The 15,277-nt window shown below is 42.1% G+C and overlaps 1 protein-coding gene across 1 annotated transcript in view; it reads left to right on the top strand.

Moving 5' to 3' along the window:
- Positions 1 to 15,277, top strand: part of APPBP2 (amyloid beta precursor protein binding protein 2) — a 46,620-nt gene that overhangs the window by 15,092 nt on the left and 16,251 nt on the right. The window contains exons 2-4 of the mRNA XM_075264771.1: positions 8,873 to 8,961; positions 9,520 to 9,671; positions 13,387 to 13,510. Of these exons, the coding sequence (XP_075120872.1) occupies positions 8,873 to 8,961; positions 9,520 to 9,671; positions 13,387 to 13,510 (365 nt within the window). The remainder of the gene's footprint in view (positions 1 to 8,872; positions 8,962 to 9,519; positions 9,672 to 13,386; positions 13,511 to 15,277) is intronic.

Below are 15,277 nucleotides of genomic sequence, written 5' to 3' on the forward strand. Positions count from 1 at the left end.
CTGGAGGAATTTTGGTCCACTTGTCTTTGCGGTATTGTTGCAATTCACCCACATTCACCCACAAATTTTTTTTTTTGTTTGTTTGTTTGTTTTTTTAAGGGTCCAGATTAAGGTCAGGACTCTGACTGCACTACTCCAGGGTCTTAATTTTGTTTTTCCTTAAGCCATTCAGAGGTGTACTTGCTGGTGTGTTTTGGATCAGTGTCCTGCTACATTCTCCTTCAGGATTTGTTGGGAGACAGCCGAATTCATTGCATTCCATTTATCACCGTAAGTCTTCCAGGTCCTAAAGCAGCAAAACAGCCCCCGACCATCACACTACCACAACCATTTATTACTATTCGTATGATTTTTTTTCCTTTTCTGAAATGCTGTGTTGCTTCTATGCCAGATGTAATGGGACTTGCAGTTTCAAAAAAGTTCAACTCTTGCCTTATCAGTCCATAGAATCTTCTCCCAAAAGTCTTGATGATCATCAAGATGTTTTCTGCCAAAACTGGGATGAGCCTTTATGTTCTTTAGAATTCTGCCATGCAGTCCATGTTTGCATAGTCTTTCTTATGGTGGTGTAATGAACACTGACCTTAACTGAGGCAAGGTAGGCCTGCAGTGGTTGTTGTGGGGTTTAAACATGCTACCCATTGAAATCAATGGGTTATAAAGCCTTCCATTGATTTCAATGTGTAGTGCACGTAAGCCAGCACCCATTGAAATCAATGGGATCTGTTTTGAAGCGCCTCACTCTGACATGTGTTTGTGTCTAAATGAGCGGTGCGTTACTCCGTGGAAACCAGAGCCTTATAGTTCTGAATTACTTTTTCTCACTTTTCCTGAACTTCCTTGGATCTCCCCATGATGTTTAGCTTCTGATGATCTTTTGATCTATTTCCAGAATAGTTGTAATTCACCCACATTAACTTTTTTTGTTTTTTAAAAGGTCCTGCCGCAGTATCTCAATCAGATTAAGGTCAGGACTTTGACTGCACTACTCCAAGGTCTTAATTTTGTTTTTCCTTAAGCCATTCGGAGGTGTACTTGCTGGTGTGTTTTGGATCAGTGTCCTGCTACATTCTCCTTCTTTTGGTCTATTTTCCCTTTGTCAGGCAGTTCCTATCCAAGTTCTTCCTTGCTTGAGATCAGGCGTGACCGTATTTGGGCCTGGGTGTCGCTAGGGGAATTGAACTCTGCTTCCCAAAGATGTGAGAAAACACAGTTAACTTATGTTTTAAAGAGATGGGGAGGGGGAGCAATTAATTTTTCACAGAAGGTCCTGTAGGTTTTTATTTACTTTTTTCCCTTCATAATTAAGACTTTCATTTAAAAACTGCATTTTGTGTTATGTTTGTCTAATATTTTAAGTTTGTTCTGAAATTTGATCTGAAAAATTTACGTGTGACAAACATCCAAAAGTTTAAGAAATCAGGAAGAGGACAAATACTTTTTCACACCACTGGATATTGGTATATACTGAAAGTGGACCCTAACGTGTAGTCAGGCACTTTATCAGCAGCCAGAAGAGTGCAGGCCATGGACTGGGGGCCTGCCCACAAGAGGACCTGTAAGGAGGTTGGGGACACTAATGTAGATTCCGATGTTGCCCATTGGGGACGGTCATGTTCACTATGGATAGTGCAGAGTTTAGAAAGCTGGGCAGCTGTATAATGTCTATAAACATGAAGAACCGTAAGCCCACATTCTTTCCTATGAAAATGCATCAGATGTCGGTGTTTACGCTGTCTTTTTTTAGGCTAAAGTGAAGTTAAATATCTGTTTGTAGAGAATTTAGGGATGCAGAGGACACCGGAGTGGGGAGGGCGTGAAGAAAAAAATAATTCAGAATTCTGGGTAAGATAACTATTTTGACAAAGTGGATATGTCCCATCCAAGAAAGGGTAGGGCAATGCCAGGCAACCAGGTCTTTTAGGAGCTTTGGTTTTAATATGGTGTAATTCAATTTAAAATGTGCATCTGAGGAGTTAGAGGTTAGCTCCAAGATAGGCAAGGTAAATAATGGTTTCTTGGTTTACATCTTCTGAGCATTTTGAATCTCTGAACGTCCTGAGCTTGCACAGGGCTTCCATTTATAGAAGTAGGAAAAATGCTCTGCATTAGTTGAAGTAATGCTGTTGGTATACAGTATATGAAAAAAAATAAATAGAAAAAATTGCTTGGCACTCACCAACAGTAGCGTAAAAAGTTGAAACTTTTTACGCTACTGTTGGTGAGTGCCAAGCAATTTTTTCTATTTATTTTTTTTCACATGCTTCTTCGGTCTGGACTTAGAGCACCACCACATTTAGCGTTTTTTTGTCTCCCGTGCAGATATATATCTCTGTGTGAGTAGTGCCACCTATGTCTACGTGCCCTTTTGGAAATCTTCGGTATACAGTATATGTATGGTGTAGTATTGGTATACTGATATGTTCCTTGTAACTTCAGTTTGGCGTGGAGGGCAGCATCAGGCCAAAGGAAAAAATGTAAAATGAAAAGTTATACAATTTTTCCAATATTTTTTCTGTATCAATGCCTCATGTTTTTCTAGAGATCTGCTTGTTGTCCTTCCTTCCAGTGGATATATATATATATATATATATATATATATATATATATATATCAGTCCATGGTCTTGTGATGAATACAGCTTGTTACCAGGCAGATGTCTCATTACTGTGCGGGGAATATAACAAGCTCCTTCCCCTTTATTCCAAGTGATTTTCTGTCCTTACTAGGGCGTGAATAGAGAGGTGCTGGGGATTGCGCATCGCCGACCTGCCTTTTCCTAGCTGCACTTCGTCAGTGATGTAAGGCTCCAGTTGTGATTTGATCCTTTCAGCTTTTCTTCCCGCCATTTGCTTGGTGCGGTGTTCTTGTGCAGTACTGGCCACCATTTTCAACTCTTTTCCGTCATATGGCTTCTCTTCTTTTCCAATCATTGGAACACATAAGCACTCCAGGACGCTACTTCAGGTCCACCAATTGCAAAACCAGAAGTCTTACTGAATATTGAAGTTTAAAACACCTTGAATTGAGTGGGGAGCTTCTTTCCACTGTTACCAATGAAGTGATATCCCTCCAATAAATGCAATGTAAGACCAACACTGGATCCAAAAATGGATATCGGCAAGTAAGAACCGCGCTCCACAGGTAAGTACTAAATAATAACTTTATTGAATGGTCTAGGCACAACGCGTTTCGGGCGTCAACTCTGCCCTTCCTCAGGTGCAAACAATTTTTAACTTTCAGGCCGATAGCTCGGCGGTTAAGAATTGTTTGCACCTGAGGAAGGGCGGAGTTGACTCCCGAAACGTGTTGTGCCTAGACCATTCAATAAAGTTATTCTTTTGAACTTACCTGAGGAGCGCGGTTCTTACTTTCTGATCTCCATTTTTGGATCCAGTGTTGGTCTTACATTGCATGTTTATGCACCTACGGGGTGCCAGGAACCCAGCTGCTCTACACACCACAGAGAGGGAGCCTCTGTCAATCTCTCCCAGTGTAAAGTTGTGTGTACACAACTTTCAAAGGTGAGCCCGCACTTGCTATATACTATTTTCTTGCTACCTTTTGTGTCACCCCCTCTACCTCATAGATTGTAAGCTCTTGCGAGCAGGGCTCTCAGTCCCATTGTGTGAAATGACTTTCTTTGTAATGTATCTGTCTGTATTTGAACCCTACAAATTGTACAGCGCTGCGGAATATGTTGGCGCTATAGAAATAAAATGTATTATTATAATATTCTTTAATATCACTAATAATACTACACTACGGGCCGAGTTTAATTGACTCCAAAAAGTGAAATCTTTCTTAAATCTGATTTGGATTGCGGAGTAGAATTTAAGTGGGTATTCTTTCACAAATGCGCAATGGTCCAGATTTACTGATTTGACTAGGAAGTGCATGTTTGGCCACTTTCAACTTGTCACAATCTCAGTTTCTGCAATCAGCTCTTTCTCTTTAAGGTTGGTGTAGGAAATACATTCTCCCCCATCCCCTTCCAGAATGTGTGAACTCTCTTTAATAATCGCTGCTTTTATATATTCTCACAAAGTTTTCAATAATTGGTTTGTCTGGAGTATCATGTTGCAACTTTGTTTTTCCAGTAACTTTTTTTTTTTCTTTTTGGTTTTGTTTTCACACTTGAAAGACCCTCACTATACTCGAGTAAGCATATGTGGTAGGTTCTGAGGTTACTTTAGCCAAACAAACTCACTGGTTAGCAATGCGTGTGAGGCGACAGGACGACCACCCGGCTTTTAGCTATTAAGGTATTATTACTTGACCACAACATTTTAACTAAGAGTATTCCTAAGTTTCCCATATAACAATATTCAGACTTGCATTTTCCATGCAGATGCTAGAAAATCAGGCATAACACATTTGATTACAATGCTAGTAAATGAAGTTTTGAAACCCTATTTAAATATATTGTAGAAAAAAAATGCATGCAGACTTTCATGTCTTATGTTATACATATTGATTTTGCAGAAGATGTACAGCAGAATTGTCTAAACTTGCTCTAAAATTGACCTCTTATCAATGGCTCTTCTGTGCTACTGCTACGGATTCTGCCTCAAAATCAGCCTGCCAAAAAAAACTGTGAACATACCCTAAATATTAAAAAAAAAACCCCAGTGATCATAAAGTCATACATAACAAACATTGGTACTAATAAAAAGTACAACTTGCACCACAAAAAGAGCCCTGACAATGGTCAACAGTATTTAATGTCAACAAAAGTTATAGATGTCAAAATATGGTGACCGCAGGAAAAATTGTTCACTTTGAAAATGATGATTTATTTGTAATTAAAACAATTATAAATAATGATCCACCGGACGAATATGCCATGTCATTTTTAATGCAGGGCAAACGCTGTAAAAAGAATTGTGTTATTTCACATGCCGCCCCCCCCCCCCTCACACACACACACAAAAAAATAGTAGTAATAATAATAAATGAAGGCTAATCAAAACATTATATGTACCGCAAAATGTTGGCAAATGAAAGTACAACTCGTCATACAAAGAACAAGCCCTGATTAAAAATGTCAACAGTATAGTAAGTTATGCGTTTTGGAAGACTGGGTTACAGAAATGTTGGGGGGGGGGGGGGAAGGTGTGTGTGAGTGTGTGTGTTCTCCCTACCTCCCAGTCATTAAGGGGTTAAGAGGATTTCCTGGCATACAAGTCCAAAGAAAGTCTGTGAAGTATGTCGCTGTATAGGCATATATTGAAGGATATGTTGCCCATAGGTTGCACTAGAAAACGTTACCCCAATCGCCAGCAACCATCGCAATTACAAATTGCATAGGAGTGAACAATACCAGGGACAGCTGCACAGAGACCCATTGGCTACGGGTGCCCATAAATCCCTGAGTGAGGGCATTTCATCACTTGCATTACATTGTGTGAGAAGGTAACAGGCAAAGTGTTGGACTCCAGGTATATCGGCCCCAGGTTTCTGATGTATGTGTGATCCAGGATGGATCTGGAGTAGATCCTGGGCTCATTACTGACCCATAAAAGGCTGCAGAGCCTGCGGTTCATGGAAGTTCCATGAGGTTAAAGGAAGTGTGTGGTTCCGTCCTATAACCCTGAGTCCGGTGAGACTATATTGATCCTGTGTTGTTCGTGTGGCTGGAAGGAAGCCACATATATACAGTGTCACCCAGTATTGGCACCCTTGCAAGTCTGTCAGATAATACTCATTTTCTTCCAGAAAATGATTGCAATCACAAATTCTTTGGTATTCTTATCTTATGTGTTCAATGGAAAACCACAAAAAGAATTGTCTAAAAGTCAAATTGGATATAATTCCACACCAAACATAAAAACAAGGGGGTGGACAAAAGTATTGGCACTGTTTGAAAAATCATGTGATGCTTCTCTAATTTTTGTAATTAACAGCACCTGTTACTTACCTGAGGCACCTAACAGGTGGTGGCAATAACTAAATCACACTTGCAGCCAGTTGAAATGGATTACAGTTGACTCAACCTCTATCGTGTGTTCTTGTGTGTACCACATTGAGCATGGAGAAAAGAAAGAAGACCAAAGAACTGTCTGAGGACTTGAGAAGCAAAATTGTGAGGAAGCATGAGCAATCTCAAGGCTACAAGTCCATCTCCAAAGACCTGAATGTTCCTGTGTCTACCGTGCGCAGTGTCATCAAGAAGTTTAAAGCCCATGGCACTGTGGCTAACCTCCCTAGATGTGGACGGAAAAGAAAAATTGACAAGGGATTTCAACGCAAGAATGTGCGGATGGTGGCTAAAGAACCTCGACTAACATCAAAACAAGTTCAAGCTGCCCTGCAGCCTGAGGGTACAACAGTGTCAACCCGTGCTATCCGTCGGCGTCTGAATGAAAAGAGAAGGAAGACCCCACTTCGTATCCAGAGACATAAAAAAGCCTGGCTGGAGTTTGCCAAAACTTACCTGAGAAAGCCAAAAACGTTTTGGAAGAATGTTCTCTGGTCAGATGAGACAAAAGTAGAGCTTTTTTGGGAAAAGGCCTCAACATAGAGTTTACAGGGGAAAAAAAAGAGGCCTTCAAAGGAAAGAACATGGTCCCTACAGTCAAACATATGGCGGAGGTTCCCTGATGTTTTGGGGTTGCTTTGCTGCCTCTGTCACTGGACTGCTTGACCGTGTGCATGGCATTATGAAGTCTGAAGACTACCAACAAATGTTGCAGCATAATGTAGGGCCCAGTGTGAGAAAGCTGGGTCTCCCTCAGAGGTCATGGGTCTTCCAGCAGGACAATGACCCAAAACACACTTCAAAAAGCACTAGAAAATGGTTTGAGAGAAAGCACTGGAGACTTCTAAAGTGGCCAGCAATGAGTCCAGACCTGAATCCCATAGAACACCTGTGGAGAGATCTCTTGATGGCAGTTTGGAGAAGGCCCCCTTCACATCTCAGGGACCTGGAGCAGTTTGCCAAAGAAGAATGGTCTAAAATTCCAGCAGAGCATTGTAAAGAAACTCCTTGATGGTTACCGGAAGCGGTTGTTCACAGTTATTTTGTCTGAAGGTTGTGCTACCAAGTATTAGGCTGAGGGGGCCAATACTTCTGTCTGGCCAATTTTTGGAGTTTTGTGTAAAATGATCAATGATTTGACTTTTTTTTTTTTTTTTTTTTTTTCCACCCATTCTCTTTTGTGTTTTTTCATTGCAAGAAAAATAAATGAAGATCTTAATACCAAAGAGTTTGTGCTTAATACTCATTTTCTTCCAGAAAATGATTGTATCTGACAGAATTGCAGGGGTGCCAATACTTTTGGCCAACACTGTAGTTAGGGTATGTTCACAGGGCAGAAAATGGTTTCCACTGTGCAAACTTCCATGCGGCTAGCCAGTGATGGGATGCCGATGCAGTGCATTGGCATTTCACTCCTGATTAGGCCAAATGAATGGGCCTAATCACGAGCATGTCTTGAGCCACAGCTGACTCAGCCGCGGAATCTGCGGCAAGGTAGGGCATGTTGATTTTTTTTTTTTTTTTTTTCTGCTACTAGCTAGCGTAAAAAAACATACCCTTAGGTTATCCGTTCTGTTTAGTTAGTGCTCAGACGAGCAGGCATTTATTAAGGCTGTATGTTGTTGTTGTGCCTGAAGTCAAGGTTTATTTTCCTTTTGTTTTTTTGTTTCTTTCCCTTCCAAATTAAACCAGTTTGCTGCACATTTTGTGCCCCTGTCTTGACAGTTTGGGTCTGTACCACTGCTTCTACCGAGCTAACTTCCCCTCAATTGTGGGGAAGTTTGATAAGATATGGAGTAAAGAGTGCCCCATGTACTGTTCCTGCACAGGGACACTGTCTGTCTTGGCTGCTGAACGTTTCATTCATCCCCATATGGTAGTGAATGTCTACGGCATGCACAGCTTGTAAATAGCACTCTCCATATCCCAATGGAAGCTGAATAGATGCCTCAGTTAAGAGTAGGCACATACAGCAGCTCCTGTACTGAGCCACGCACCTGTGCTGAGGGCTGGCAGTTTGTAGCTGGCATAGATTTCAGTGAGAATTTGTTCCAGTAAATGTGTCGCAACTCCCATGCCACTTTTGCTTTCAAGAAAGTGGTGTGTAAGGTGCATAAACACCAATTGCAACAGTAATTGGTAATGCAAGAAATTTGCTTACAAAAATGCTGAGATCCCACTTTAGCCCTATGTTCTCTTGTCCTTGCCTGCATGTTAGAGTATTGCGGGGTGTAGTAGTTCTCAACAGTGAAGCCACAAATTTACATTGGGTGGGTGGGGGGAACGATGCATTCAGGTGAGCCTGATCTATCTAATAGTGTGGCTGGTTTAATATGCTTGGGATACTCCCTTTGACCCATATCCGCTATACTATTATGGTAGATGTCAGGTCTTTACACTTGTTGGCCTGCACTGATTACAGTCATTAACCGTAATGATATCTTGGTGAATCTTGAGAGAGGCACCATTTTACCGATGGCACATGGACAATGCCATTATTCTTGGTAGGGTTGCTGGTCTATTCAAGGTTCTCATGCTTGTCATTATATTAGTTATGTATTTGGTATTAGCTAAAGCATTTTTACAATGCTTTGCATTGTCATTTCAGTATATTACATTAGTGATGGTTCAAGATCTCTAACGTTAAAAGATAAATTGAATTTTAAAAAAGAGGAAAAGGACTGTTTGATTCGGGTGACCTTAACATATGTAATCTGGGTTGATATGCTGGGATCTGGTGACTCTAACATTGTTATCTTCATCAAAAAAAATTTTTGTTCCATTTTTGATTGATTCCATTTTTATGAAAATATTTGATGTAGTCATAGACCTAAATATGAACTTTTGGTTTAGTCTGAGTTTTGCTAAATCTGCCATTCTTTTCTGTTTTAGCTTTACCAGCAAGGAAGACTATGCCAGCTTGGAAGCGAGTTCTGTGAATTGGAAGTTTTTGCAAAAGTATTACGTGCTTTAGATAAGAGGTGGGTCATCCAACAGCTAATGGAGTCACTTTCTGAGTTTCTCCTTATCTATTATATCTTTTTATATTTTGCTGTGTGAAGTTGTCTATATACCTGAAACCACATACATGATTTGTGTAGATGAGCTTTCAGATGTATTTATTTTACATTGTACATTATTGACAATTAAGGAAACTGTTGGAATAATTGATTTAAAAATTTTTTTTTTAAAAAAAAGTCAAAACTGCCCTCAATAAACATTACCTCACTGATACCCTGCACCTTCCCAGTTCTACACTGCACTCTATTTCACAACTCAGCGGAAATACTAAACAGCCAGTAAGCTGAGGCGGGTCGCTTCTGCGGCCAGTGACTGGCCATTTCCTATGTGTCAGGGTGCCCCGAAAGCCAGTGATTGGGAGTTGCTGAAGCAGTTCTTTATTTTTTAACCCATGCTGTACGTCATCTTTAAGTCTTGCACACAGCAGTTCTTGAATTCAGTTGACTTACAGCTTTTTATGTAAATATTTAGTTTAAAAATGTATTTTCTTCATTCCCTATCCCATTGTTTTCCTACAGGCATCTGCTGCATCACTGCTTTCAAGCATTAATGGACCATGGTGTCAAAGTTGCCTCTGTGCTGGCATATTCTTTTAGCAGACGCTGTTCCTATATAGCGGAGTCTGATGCTCAAGTTAAAGAAAAGGCTATCCAGATTGGCTTTGTTCTAGGTAAGAAATAAAGGCTTGCATTTTCTTCCTTTTTTTTTTTTTTTTTTTTTTTTTTTTTATAAATTGTGCAGGGGAGAGTTTCAATGTTTAAGGTTAGTTTATTAAGCTGATTTATTTCATATAGAAAACTGTCTGTAAAATATTTAATCACTCTAGAAATAGGTAAAGTTCATCCCATAGACACTGTGTATTGGCAGTAAGGGGGTAGTTAACAGCTGTTTGATGTGAATCTCCAGATTCTGTGGTCCTGTTTTATTCTATCTCTGTTCTCTGGTCCTCCTGTTTTCTTTCAGACTAGAACATCAATAGCTGTGGGCACTACTGGTGTGGACAACAGTATATTTTCATGGTTATGGTAGCTTCTCTATACAGGACAAAATGAGGGAAGGGGGTAGGGCAGTCGTGTGAATAGCAAGAGCCAACATGGATTGGCAAGAAAGATGATATGATGGGACCAACAGACATGATCCTTTCTGTCTGCGTGTGGTTTATTTTTATTTTTTTTCTGTAAGTAATGAGCTATCCTGATAGGGTCATCAGTAGAGCTGAGCGAACAGCGTTCTATCGAATAGATGTCCGATCGGACATCACGCTGTTCGCCATATTTGATACGAACACCGAGTGGCAAATGCTCTTAAAATTAGATTTCCCCTGGGACAGGAACTACGACAACGGAGGCATGAAAAAAACTAGATAAAAGCCATTGGCTGCTGAGGACATGTGACCTCTGATTCAAAAGAACAGGCGGCTCATCTCCGATTCATTTGCGGCTTGCACTTAGAGAGACATCTGCTGAGGGCTAGATAGGTTTTAGATTCTGCTAGGCAGGAAATCAAAAGAAGAGCAACAGCTCTTTAAGAGCTACACTGCAGGGAGACTCTCAATCCAGCTTTGTGTACCCACAAACGCCAAAGTGGGATACACAGCAATTAAGCCAGGCTATATCCGCTAAACCCAGCTTTCCACGGTGTGGAATAAACTAAGTGGAATACACTGAAATTGTCAGCCTATACACACTTAATCCAGGTTTCACCGGTGTGTACCACACCAAAACTAAGTGGGATACACAGCAATTGTCAGGCCTCCTGATGACACTAGGTCCCTCAGTGGCAGTAGTTTGGGCAGGGGGGGTGGGGGGCATTAATATGTACCAGACCTTGGAGAGTGTGCCCCTGGTGGTTGTGGACCGGATGGCAGTTGTTAGCCTCATGGGGGAAATCTCCTCTCTGTTGCCCGTGAGGGTTTACGGAAACATTTCCATCATATTCTGCACCAGTTGCTTGTGCCAATCAATTTTTTTTTTTCCTCTCCCCTGCCAGAACAAAGGACCAGATTTTTTACTTATACAGGGGTTGAGGATTCCTGGGAGGGGGCAAGGGTGGGGTGACTCTGCTGGGAAGATTGGGCATGTTGGGAGGAAGGAGGGGCAGACTCTTGGGTATGAACACGATTACAGGTAGTGGCTGACAGGCTGGTGGAAAAGCAGCTGGAAGCATTATCCACTGTTCCTGGTGCTTGGGCCTGGTCTGCGTTGTACCCTGCACCCTGCTTAACGCATCTGTCATATCAGGAATCGTGAGGAGAGCATGCTAATCTTTCTTTCGGTTTAAATTTATTTTTCTGTCCATATTAATGTAGAGGAAAGAAGAAGGTTTCCAAGTATTTTTCCACTTTCATAGAGGTTCTAGTGAGTTTGTAAAGTGTCCAGTGGAAAGGATGGGATAGGATTTCACATAAGTCTGCCATCCATGGGCACTCATGGTTGAGAAATTGAGGGAGCTGACTTTGATGGAGTTCCAACTCCAAAACCCAAGGGTTCGTCAAAGGTCTCTGCTGCTCACACACCCTGCTCAACATATGTTTAAATAGGGTTCCAGCGTGTGGTGACCTCAGAAAAAGAGCCGGTGCTTCAGGCAGATGTAGGTGCTGCTGGAGTGTATTCAGGCTAGCAGCGGCTACTGTAGACTTGCCGAAGTGGGCGCACAAGCGCCGCACTTTCATCAGTAGCTCGTGAACATTGGGGTACGTTTTCAAAAACCATTGCACCACTAAGTTGAAAACGTGGGCCAGGCATGGACCGTGTTGGAGGCTGGCAAGCTTCAGAGCCGCTACCAGGTTCCGGCCATTACCACACACGAAAACATGCATAGGCCCAGGTGCAGCGGTGAAAACCATATTGTCGTCTTATCGAGGATGGCATCCCTCACCTCTAAGACAGTGTGCTGTCTGTTCCCCAAGCTGATGATCTTCAGCACGGCCTGCTAACGTCTTCCCACGCCAGTGTTGCAGCGTTTCCAGCTCGTAGCTGGGGTCGATTTAACGGCGGCGGAGGTGGAGGGTGGTGTTGCAGCTTTCCTGCCAGGAATGTTGGGCGGGGAGACAAGGCAGGCAGCCACAGTTTGCGTCCCAGCCTCAACTACATTCACCTAGTGTGCCGTGATTGAAATGTAGCGTCCCTGTCCGCATGCACTTGTCCATGCCTTGGTGGTCAAGTGGAACTTTATGCAAAGCGCGGAACTTAGGGCCCGCCTGATGTTACGGAACACGTGCTGGTGCAAGGCGTGGACGGCACACTGGGAGAAGTAGGGATGGCATAGCGAGGTGCCGCAGTTGCCAGCAGGTCTCCACATGCTGGGATGGCAACCTCTCCTGGGCCAGCAGTTTTAAGATGAGGCCGTTGAAGCCTTGGGCATGTGGGTGGATTGCGCTGTACTTCTGACTGCGATGTAAGGCCTGGGAGATGGGGAGTTGCTGGGAAGAAGCGCATGATGGTGCAGGCAAAAGGAGCAGTGGCAGGAAAAGATGAGGATGAACTCACCAAAGTGTCAGAGGCGGAGGTGACTTGGCTGGTGATCTGGACTGCAGCGCCAGCAGTGGCATCACTGAGGACGGGTTGCTGGTCCACAACCACAAAATTGCCAAGAAATGGCAGAGGCTCCAGTGTTTATGCATCAGGACACACAAAGTGGTGTGGTAGCTCCTGGGATTGGTGAAGTGGTTGGACAGAGTGAGGGACAGTTAAAGGACCTGAAAACATCTCCTGGGAGGGGGGAAATGTGGGATGACTGTCCTGGGAAGATTGGGCATGTTGGGAGGAAGGTGGACCAGACTCTTGGCAAGGAAGAGGACTTGAGGTAGTGGCTGGTGGATAAGGAGCTGTAAGCTTTATCCGCTAGCCATTGTAACACCTGTTCCTGGTGCTCGGACCTGGTTAGTGTGGTACCCTGCTTAACACAGCTATAAAGTCAGGGATTGTGATGAGCGAATGCTAGTGTTTCTTTAGCTTAAAATTTGGGTTTCTGTCCATACTATTGGGGACGAAAGAAGGTTACCAGGTATTTTTCCACTTTCCATAGAGGTTGTATGGAGTGTGGAAAGTGTGTAGTTGTTAGGCTGTGATAGTGGTGTAATATTGTGACTTGGGCATGTTAGATGCCCCCAGGCATGCTTCCCCTGCTGTCCCAATTGCATTACAGAGGTGTTGTCGTCATTTCCTGAGGGGTCATTGTGGACTTGGTGACCCTCCTGAGTCGAATATTGGTTTCCCCTTATACGAGTATTTATTCCCCCTAGACTATAATGGGGTTCGATTCACCGTTCGCTCATCTCTAGTCATCAGTAAAAAATTAACTGGGCAACTTCTATTAATCATGTACAGCTTTAAATGAACTACTTTATTTTTACCAATTTTGTGTTTTTTCTTTTCACCTTGCAGGTGGCTTCCTTTCAGATGCAGGTTGGTATAGTGATGCTGAAAAGGTGTTCCTCTCATGCCTACAGCTCTGTACTCTTCATAATGAAATGCTCCATTGGTTTCGTGCAGTGGAATGCTGTGTCAGGTATATTTATCTGAATTTACTGGATCTATTTTCATCAGCCCTGCCAGGTTACTAATCCTGTGAAAGAAAACGTAAAACTTAAGGTGAAATGCTGCTTCCTATTATACTTATTCATTAGAGAGTCTTTTAGACTCCTTAATGAATAATTTCTGAAAACATTGCTAGGCAGTGTCTCATTTAAATTTAGGTGGCTACCTAGCAACGGATGACACTACAATATCTCCATGGTTCACCAGCTCCCTTCACGTTACACTGTATTCTGCAAAATCCTTCTAGTGACACATGTTTTTTCTAAGGCTTTTACTAATTATAGCTTAATATAGTGTAATAGATGAGACCTCTGTAATACATTTTACTTTTTTTTTTCTCAGCTCCTTCTGGGAGAGTAAGAATGTTCATCTTAACACACACACACACACACTATATATATATATATATATATATATATATATATATATATATATATATATATATATATATATATATATATGTGTGTGCAAATTATTTGCATTATTGCAAATTTCACATGCCTCCTTAGGCAAAAAATATCCTCAAAAATAAGATGTTGTTACAGTAAAACCTCTTCAAGCTGACCAACCAAGTTTTATGCAGAACAAATGGTATTATATAGGGGCACTACTCTCAATGAAAAGTGGTATATAGAATGAAGGTTAAACTGTCTAAGGGTGCATTCAGACTACGTAACGCCGGGCGTGTATGAGAGCCGTACACGCCGGCATTACGGCAGACTGCCGAACACTTCCCATTCACTTCAATGGGAGCGCTCGTAACAGCGGCGTTTACGAGCGCTCCCATTGAAGTGAATGGGAAGTGTTCGGCAGTCTGCCGTAATGCCGGCGTGTACGGCTCTCATACACGCCCGGCGTTACGTAGTCTGAATGCACCCTAAAGGAATTATCAAGCATGTGTAGTCCCCAGTAACCCCAAATAATCATAGAGCCAAAGATCATTTATTTCATGCTTCAACATCTTATTCAGAACCAGGTCTACGCTAGGACTAATAAATCTTCCATTGTATAATATGCAAGTTGCTCCAACCCACACATGTGACTGTAGAGGGCCACAACTCTTTCTTATAAATCAAGAGTCTTATCATTCTTTGTTCTTAGAATGACATCTTTCTAAGCCTTGGTTCTCAGCATGGCTCCTGTTCCAATTCCTGTCCCCAGTATGATATACCCCATGACGTGATATACCGAAATACACATGACTGACCTGTCAGTATGGTTAATTAAATAAAAAAAAAAAAAGTATAAAGGAAGTTAGATGTTAGGTGGGGGGAGATTGTTAAGTTCAGCTATTCACAGAAAGGCTGTTCCTGGAAATTACAAACGATAAAACTTCACTTTTAATAGGATATTCAGATAAAAATTGTGTCAACATTGTTGGGGAGCCTGCACACGGAGTTACGCTCTGCTCATTCTGAACGTAAAACTCGTTCAGAATGAGCGTGTAAAAACCAGATCCCATTGATTTCTATGGGTGCCGGCATACGCGCGCTACCCATTGAAATCAATGGGAGGCTTTTTTTCCCTATTGCTTTCAAGGTGATACGTGCGTATGACTTTGAAAGCAATAGGGAAAAAAGCCTCCCATTGATTTCAATGGGTAGCGCACGTATGTCGGCACCCATAGAAATCAATGGGATCTGGTTTTTACGCGCTCATTCTGAACGAGTTTTACGTTCAGAATGAGCGGAGCGTAACTCCATGTGCAGGCTCCCATAGTTACAAAAATAGGGCTGAA

This window comes from Leptodactylus fuscus, chromosome 2 (genome assembly GCF_031893055.1).
Source record: "Leptodactylus fuscus isolate aLepFus1 chromosome 2, aLepFus1.hap2, whole genome shotgun sequence".
NCBI lineage: Eukaryota > Metazoa > Chordata > Amphibia > Anura > Leptodactylidae > Leptodactylus > Leptodactylus fuscus.